This window comes from Onthophagus taurus, chromosome 6 (genome assembly GCF_036711975.1).
Source record: "Onthophagus taurus isolate NC chromosome 6, IU_Otau_3.0, whole genome shotgun sequence".
In the NCBI taxonomy this organism is placed as follows: Eukaryota; Metazoa; Arthropoda; class Insecta; order Coleoptera; family Scarabaeidae; genus Onthophagus; species Onthophagus taurus.
The window spans coordinates 4,480,259-4,489,374 of record NC_091971.1 but is presented as its reverse complement, the minus strand read 5'-3'; the positions used below and the strand labels follow the sequence as shown (position 1 = coordinate 4,489,374).

The 9,116-nt window shown below is 36.5% G+C and overlaps 1 protein-coding gene across 2 annotated transcripts; it reads right to left on the bottom strand.

Moving 5' to 3' along the window:
* Positions 1-6,921: 6,921 nt before the first annotated feature.
* LOC139430279 (myb/SANT-like DNA-binding domain-containing protein 3) lies at positions 6,922-7,952 on the bottom strand. 2 transcript variants are annotated; one of them, XM_071197026.1, is made up of 3 exons: positions 7,640-7,952; positions 7,274-7,576; positions 6,922-7,221 (listed from the first exon to the last, which is right to left on the bottom strand). In XM_071197026.1, the coding sequence occupies exons 1-3, from the start codon at positions 7,811-7,813 to the stop codon at positions 7,201-7,203; spliced, it is 498 nt and encodes a 165-aa protein (XP_071053127.1). In that variant the 5' UTR covers positions 7,814-7,952; the 3' UTR covers positions 6,922-7,200. The 2 variants fall into 2 exon arrangements, with proteins under 2 accessions (XP_071053127.1, XP_071053126.1); XM_071197025.1 differs by having other exon boundaries at positions 6,922-7,576.
* Between the last annotated feature and the right edge of the window lie 1,164 nt (positions 7,953-9,116).

Sequence of the window (9,116 nt, the reverse complement as noted above, 5' to 3'; positions counted from 1 at the left end):
TGTCAGATGACAACCCATAACAAGTCCTGAGGTAATTGTTATTCTACTCAGGGCTAAAATAGCTTGTCTACTGTCAGTATAAATTGTAAAAGTCTTACCTACCAAGTTGGATCTGACAATAACGTCAGCGGCAAGTTGTATGGCGATTAACTCCGCCTGTATGACGGTGGTACTTATACCTAAAGGTTCAGATACGTGGAGTCGGAGATCGTACGAGAAGACTCCGGCTCCAGCTCCTTCCCGTCTCTTTGAACCATCAGTGTAGATTTTAAGGCTGTTTTTTACCTCTACTTCTGTGGAGCTTGGGTGGGTGAGATATTTCTTCGTAAAAATGTGTTGTAGGGGTGTAAAGTCCGTTACACACTCCAGAATTGGTGAGTAATCCACCATTTCATTCCAGAGATTGGCATTTTTACTATTTCTCTCACCCATTAGAATTCCTGCTGCTCGCAGTCGAATCATGGTCACCAATGCCACCTCTTGGATGAACAAATGAAGTGGCGTTAGGTTTAACATGTTTTCCATGGCTGCAGTGGGGGTAGTCCGCAGCGCACCTGTAACATACAAACACGCAAGTCTCTGTACTTTATTAAGTGCAGTAGTGGATGTAGACTGTAGGGTCTTTGACCACCATACTACTGCACCATAAGTAAGCATAGGTCGGATTACAGCCGTGTAAATCCAGAGGGCATTTCTGGGTGACAAACCCCATGTCTTACCTATAGCCCTCCGGCATTGACCGAATGCAACGTACGCTTTTTTTACTCTATTATCTAGGTGGGCTCTCCATGTCATTTTATTGTCAAGTGTGATGCCCAGATAGATGCAAGTATATTATGATTTATTGTATCAAATGCTTTGGTGAAGTCCAACGATAACAAAAGTGCGGCTTGCCCGGCCTCTCTAGAAGCAAATACATCATCAGTAAGGTTCAATAAAGCTGTTGCGCAGCTGAAACCCAGATTGTTGATCTGGCAGTATACTATACCTTTCGCAGTGTGCTCTAAGTTGCTTTTCCAAGACTCTCTCTAAAATTTTTGACATTACTGGGAGGATACTGATCGGTCTAAAATCCCTCAGGGCAGAAGGGGAAGATACTTTAGGTAATGCAATTACTTCAGCCATATTCCAGGCATCCGGAAAAACTGATTGATGAACAGCAGCGTTTATTACGTGAGTAATATAAGGAATGAGAAAAGGGGTACACAAGTCAATCATCCAGATTGAGATACCATCAGAACCCACCGCTGCAGTTTTAATGTTATTAATTATTATAGATACTTCATGTTCATCAACAGGCATAAAGGCTTGCATTATCTGCACTCTAGGGTTTACATTATTTTGATAAAAGATGGGTAATTCGGGATCAGTCTGGATATAAAGTGAAGAATCACCGTGAACAAAATAATTATTTAAATCGTTTGGAAGAAAAATGTTAGGCACTTTGTTATCGATTTTGTATTTATATTTAGAAGTTTAATCTTTCTCCAAAGAGCCTTTGGATCTTTACTACGTAAGGCGTAATCATAGTATGCCTTCTTTTCAACCCGCACCGTTGATGTTACCAGATTGCGATGCAACTTGTATGAAACCCAGTCTTGAGTTAGCTTAGACTTTTTGAATTTTTTAAGCGCATCATCACGAATAGACATTAGTAGTTTAGTATTATCTGTTAGCCAGGGACTGGGAGGCTTTGTAAACCGTCTAGTTTTTAAAGGTGCATGCAAATCCATCAGAGTAAGTAAACAATTATTGAAAAAAGTTATTTTATCATTCACATTTTCTTGATCATATATGTTTAACCACGGAATTGATTTCAGATCGTTCAAGAATTGTGGATAATTAATGTTTTTCATATCCCTTTATGTACGATAAATTGCAGCAGGCCTACCGATATCAAATGCCAGCTCACACTTTACTAGTTCATGATCAGATATATTAGGTACATTTACAACATCAATACTAGTAAACAGCTTATCATTTGTTGTAAAAACTGGATCGAGTAAAGTTTGCGAATTTTGTGTAATTCTTGTGGGTTCGGTGACTAACTGATGTAAGCCAATAGAAGTCGCAAATGAGTGAAGAAGTGTTGTTGAGGGAGAATCAAGCTTAAGAAGATCAACATTAATATCGCCCACGATAATTGTCGAGTGAGATGTAACAATACTCTCACAAAGGGTACTCTCCAGTGTTTCGATAAAAAGAGGAAGATTAAAATTAGTAAATAAACCACTCCAAAAGTAATACAGAGTTTTTTTTCTGCATCAACGGTAAAAAATAGTTGCTCAATAGAGCAGGAACTGTTTAGAAGCTAAAATCGTATTGAGCTTCTTATGTACAGGGTGGTTCAAATTCGATGTCCGAATAGGCTAACTCGAAAACTATAAGAGTTAGAAGAAAAGTAGCTGACATGTCATGATCTCGTTTTTCGAGAAACTGCTAATGCCGAAAACCTCATAGCGCTATCGTCTTTTGTTTTTCCGCTAGAGGCCAAAATTGAAAATATCGTAAAACCCGCAAATGTAATTATCTTGGTTATTATTATAGGTGGAGTATTATAACTAAGACATTATATGGACACTTTTTTACAGAGAATTTAATGACGTAGTCAAAAAAATTTTGTCGGTTTTAGATTTTGAGATATTATCACAATTTTCGTTTTTTTAAATGGAAACAACCACTGATTATTCGCTTAATAAATTCGTTATTTTTTTCTGATTACAAAAATATAGGGTTTGACAGGTCTATTTCTTATTGTTTTAGAATAAAACTAAAAATAAACTTTTCTTTTAGTGTTGTCGAAGAAATTAAATTTACAGATTCCTGTAAATTACGGTTCTATAACTAAAAATTAAAAAAACATATTTTTGATATTTGAAACAAATATATTTGTTGAACTGTTTAATCTATATATGTTTTGCACAAAAGTTGGAATAGATTGCATTATTTCACATTGTTTATTACGATTTAATATTATTTTTAAATGACTTAATAAATTATCGATAGATGGCGCTCATATGTTGTTTTTTTTTTAATTCAAATAAATAGCAACATTTGTTTGTATTCAAAAATTTTTTGAAATGTCACTTTAAAAATCTCGTTTTTAAGATCAATTACAAAAATTTTAAAACGTTTGACATGTTAGAATGTTACATATTAAACAATTATTTGTTTTTAAATACCAGAAGTTATCTTCGTATTTAATTGTTAACTTTTTAGATTTTACCTATCGCCCCGTAACTTACAGGAAACTGTAAATTTAATTTCCTCGACGACACTAGATGGAAATTTTATAAAAAATAGTATATTGTTTTATATGGAAGAGAAGCAGTGCTTTTTATGGCGTGGTCTGTCGCTTAGCGACGAACGCAGTGAGTCGCTAATGACAGATGAGCCGTTAAAATTGTGGCGTGTCCGACAGTTTGCCGGACGAACGAAGTGAGTCCGGCAATGACGGACCAGCCACAAACGAATCTGCTTCTCTTCCGAATAAAACATAGTATTTTTTCTTCAAACGTTGCAAATAATACGGCGCTAAAGTGAAATGTTCTTCAACGTTATGGCGCTAAAGTGAAATTTACTTTAGCGCCATAACGCTGAAGTACTTTTTTGCTATGTTGATCTTAGCAACCGTCGTTATGCAACAATGACTTACTTCTACCGCGAGTAAACACGACAACAAAGTTGTCATTTAATGACGTTTGAAGAAAAAGTTTATTTTTAGTTTTATTCTAAAACAATAAGAAATAGACCTGTCGAACCCTATATTTTTGTAATCAGAAAAAAATAACGAATTTAATAAGCGAATAATCAGTGGTTGTTTCCATTCAAAAAAACGAAAATTCTCATGATATCTCAAAATCTAAAACCGAAAAATTTTTTTTGACTATGACATGAAATTCTCTGTAAAAAAGTGTCCATATAATGTCGTAGTTATAATACTCCACCTATAATAATAACCAAGATAATTGCACTTATTGGTTTTACGATATTTTCAATTTTGGCCTCTAGGGGAAAAACAAAAGACGATAGCGTTATGAGGTTTTCGGCATTAGCAGTTTTTCGAAAAACGAGATCATGACATGTAAGCTACTTTTTTTCTAACTCTTATAGTTTCCGAGTTAGCCTATTCGGACATCGAATTTGAACCACCCTGTACACAGCAACACCTCCACCGCGCCCCCCACGATCCCTACGAACCAGATTGTAGCCAGGAATATTAACTAAAGAGTTGGATATATTAAGAGTTAACCAGGTTTCCGTCATCGCAAAAATATCAATATTGTTATCAAGGATTAAGGATTTTATTAGATTATACTTGGGAACCAATGATCTAACGTTCAAATGAGCTACGTTCAACTTCTTTTTATAATTTGAAATTTGAATCCCCCTCGAACCAGATCCATCGAACATTTCAGCAAAAAAAAAAGTTCAACAAGTACCAATTGATTATCAACAATGCTAAGATAAAACAAAAAAAAATTACTAAGCTAAAGAATGCTAAATATAAATATGAAAAATCGCCCTAAACTTTATCATGGACTCGTAAGCAAACCCCTTGGCAATACCCGGTCGAAGGTGGTCATCTCAATTCTATTACGAGCGAATAGATGGACACACAGTTATTTTATGTCGTGTCATATTGGCAACGTTGCCCGAAGCTATCACATCTCTTATCGCCCCATCCAATAAGTAACTGGAATTGGTTTTTTTTTCTTGTTATATAAAAAAAATGAGAATTTCATATCAATTTTTATATCATAATAATTTAACACGTTATCGTATTGTTAGTCATAAAGAGACGTCGTGAACGTTAGTCCATTTGATGATCCTCGTCGGGGCGAGATTCGGACTCGAAACGATGATGGCCGTTAAGTGTAATATTTGCTTCATTTCAGATGGAACAAATTAATATTCACTACACCTAATAAATCATTGGAGCGATAGCGCCCGTTCTCTGTCTAATCGCCCTTCCCACCGGGAAACTCTGTCCCACTTCGAGAAAGGGTTGGCATAATTAACTTAATGGTCTCGAAACAAGATTGCGTTCGGTTACCAGTTCAACTGTTCCTCTGATAAAATTGTTTCTTTATCTCACCAAGTGGTTTGAATAATAACCCATCCCCCCAAGTTTAATAACATCCCATTTCTCATAAAAAAATTTTATCTTGATTAGATTCAAGTGTTTCATTTTGAGGTTCGTTACAGATCTGGTTGAAAGAGTTTCGGTAAATTGTTTGGGTTGAGTAAGTTTATCGAGCGAACAATTCCGAGTGAAACTAAGCGAGTCCTTATTGTGGTCCGATAAAACCCTAAGCTCAAGTTTGGCGAGCGGTTGGATTGCGGAATAACGAAACGGGGTTTTGGGGACTAACTCGAGTGGACAGGGACAGATCTGGCATCGTGCGCATGGAATACTGATGTAATCAGGTGTAAATTTTACCCTCGCGGCAACCCTTAAGTACCTGTTAATCTAAGTTACGTGACCGGAAATAACAGTAGCAAATTTACACAATAAATTATTTCTACATTAAATTATCTATGTAAATACATAGATCCCATGATATCTAAGATTTATTAAACTAAGGTTTACTAGAATGTTTAGATGTATACGCTAAATTACTTGTGCAGAAATTTTTTAACAAACTCATCAGATGTATCATTTGAAAAATAGTTGAGGTGCAACAAATAAAATTGCTTGGTAAGAACAAACCAAGTATGTGTCTTCTACATACCAGGTGGACACTATGGTTTGAATCATGGACAGATATTGTAGGAAACGTTTTGCTTGCCTGCATCTATTTTTCAAACCCTGCCTTAAGGGAGAGAAATACATTTAGGGCCAAATTCATAAACGTCACTAAAGTGACACTCACCCTAAACTCACACTAAGTTGAGGTTAGGCACTAATTTTGGTATTCAAGAACAGTTAGGGACTAATTAGTGTCTAACTTTTTTCTAACTATAGGTTAAAGATTTAGGGAAAAGTGAGTAAAATTTGGAAAAATCCTTTGGAGTCCTACCGCCAAAAAGAGTTGATACAACGTTTTCGGTTTGGTCGTGACATAATCCAAAATATATTATTACCATTGGTTTACCCAAGAGACGTTGCTACAACAAATCGTGGCTTGCCAATTCCACCCATCATAAAACTTTGTACCGCTCTTCGGTTTTATGCAAGTGGAAGTTATCAGGTAATTATAAAAGACATCTTTTATAATTATAGTATAAAGGTAGAGGACAAGTTTAGCATATTATTACATCTTGTACTTACAGAGGATATGTGGGGATTTAGCGCACATCAGCCAGACATCCACTTGCCGAATAATAAATGAGGTGTCGGAATTACTGGCAAGAAATATTGGAAAATATGTGAATTTTCCAAGCAGTGAAGCCGAAAAAACCAACCTACGACGAAAATTTTTCGAAATTGGAGGTTTTCCTGGAGTTGTAGGGTGTGTTGACGGGACTCACATAGAAATTAAAAGTCCGGGAGGTGCCAATGCCGAAATATTTAGAAACAGGAAGGGATTTATGTCCTTAAATGTTCAGGTCGTGGCTGGACCAACTTTGAAAATCTTTGATATTGTTATAAGATGGCCTGGGTCTGCACACGATAGCAGGATATTTAATAGCAGCGCTGTGGCTATGAAATTTGAATCGAAGCTATTAACTGGAATATTGTTGGGCGACAGTGCCTACTAGCAAAATCAATTTTTATATTCTCCCATTTTAAATCCACAGACACCACCTGAACAACGATATAATATAGCACATGTTCGTACCAGAAACGTTGTAGAAAGAACGTTTGGCGTTTGGAAAGGACGGTTTCGGTGCCTAACTGGGGCCTTACAATGTAACATAAAAAATGTAACAAGGATTATTGCTGCTACAGCAGTGTTGCATAATATTGCGCAGGATATTGGGGAAGAAATCCCCAATAATAATGAAATTCCGAATGTAGAACGTATTATGCCAGTTCTTCCTGCCGTGGATCGTCGAAGAGGGAATATAATAAGGAACGCTTATTTATCTCATGCAATTCTGCTGCCTGCTGTCTTCTTTCTTCTATTTCTTTCATTTGTGCCTTATGCAATTCGTTGTCATTAATTCTTTGTTGCCTTAATCTCTTCAACCTCATCTCGGCCTCCTCTTCTAAGGCGCTGACAACCTTCTCTCGACTGCTCCGGACCCTCGGGGTTACTGATATGCGGTGGTGCACTGTCGGAGTATCTTTGAGAAATAAATTCAATATAAAGGTTAAAATAATTACTTTTAAAAGCAAGCACTTGCTGGGTTCAGAGCTAGAGCCTTGCTCGACGACAACTGGTTGGAGTACACTATTTCTATCTAAATTATACTCCGTACTACCACCAGCTGTACAAGTTTCACTATCAATAGCTTCCGACAGTTCAATATCAACAGCATTTAAGACAGCGTCAACCGCATCATCATCTGGGATTGGAACGAATAATCCACCTCCTGTAGCCATCCTTGCCTTCTTTTCAGCGGCTAATTCTTTCTTCCTTCTAGCTTTGATGTTTTCCCAACATGTTCTAAGTTGCTCCAATGTACGCTGTCATTCAAAAGAGACACACGTTAAGAAATAAATTAAAATTAGTAGAAAAATTTAACTTACAAAGGTTGTTTCAGCCATAGAATTATATTCTTCGGTAAGATTTTCCCAGGACTTTCTCTTTTTTGAAGTCGATACGCAATCTGACTTTTTGCATTCAATATCATTATATTTACCCACCAAATCTAACAAAATTCTTTTTTCGTCCGCGCTCATAAAGGTTCGTTTTGGTTCCATAACGTCAACAAAACGTCATCGATTGTTATGACGTTTTCCCTAATTGCACACTAACGTTAGTGACTCTTTATGAATACCAAACTTTAGGGAGAGTGACACTTAAATTCCACTAACCCTAAAGTTAGTAATATTTTAGGTTAGTGTTAGCTTAGGTTAAGTGTCACTTTAGTGACGTTTATGAATTTGGCCCTTAGACTCGCAAAAAATAAGTGCGTTTTCAAGATTTTTTTCATTAAGATGCAATTAATTCTGTTTAATCACTACTGATTGCTCATACTTTAAAACACACAGCAGAATATCTTAAGAATGAAATAAAGAAGATTGGTGATAAATTTGGTACCGAAAACTTTCTTGTAAGCCTTGAAAGCCTAAAAAGGCATTTAGGATTCTACAAGACTACTCCTCATATTGTACCACTGGGTTGCATGGCTCATACTCTTCATCTTCTGTACAACGACATCTTAAATTTTCCACCTCTTTAGAAGTTAATAACAGACGCTACACACATAGTTAATGCAATAAAACGATCCCAAATCGTATCTTTTCTACTTGTGGAAATAAGCAAAACGAAGGAGTCTAAAATTAGTTTGAAACTACCATGTAAAACGCGCTGGGAATCCATCTCTACTCCATGGAAAGGTTAATATCCAACAAAGTCAGTCTTCAAACTTTAGTTGTTCCTTAGATTTACTCCTCTAGACTACGCGTGGCGAGTGCAAGCTGTTGTTAAGATGATATGCAACCCAAACAGCATGGAGGGGCAGAAAACTCTATGACATTTGACTACAACAAATTTTGCTGTTGCATCAAAATTGGGAGCAAATTTAAGATAACCTGATGCACAACCCTGGTTTCAACATCCTGTGAACATTGAACGTGTCCATATAATACTAGACCCTTGTCACATGGTGAACCTTGCCGATTGGGATTTCTCTAATAAGCTTGTTACTTTGCAACAGACTGAAGGCCTACATGCTGCTAACAAATTGACAAAAATGCACATACATTTCCGACGGGAAATTATGAAAGTCAGATTGGCTGTACAAGTTTTGAACACAAGATGCGTTGGATTTCTGCAATACAGATCTTCGACATTTATTGACTCAGAAGGGACAAATTTTTGCAGAAACATTAATTATGTGTTTGATGCGCTCAATTCCAGAAATATCTTTTCGAATACTGCTTGGGGAATGCCATTGTCTTTCAATAATGAAGCTTCCTCCTCAGATTTTTTTAAAATTCCATTCGCTACTTAGCTACACTTAAGACTGATAACGGAGAATGTATCCTAACCACTCGTAGA

Excerpts from the sequence above, each read along its gene's own strand:
- LOC139430279 (XM_071197025.1), bottom strand. The coding sequence starts at position 7,813 with ATGGAACCAAAACGAACCTTTATGAGCGCGGACGAAAAAAGAATTTTG. Across the intron at positions 7,577-7,639 it reads CTATGGCTGAAACAACCTTT|CGTACATTGGAGCAACTTAG; the intron begins GTAAGTTAAATT and ends TTTGAATGACAG.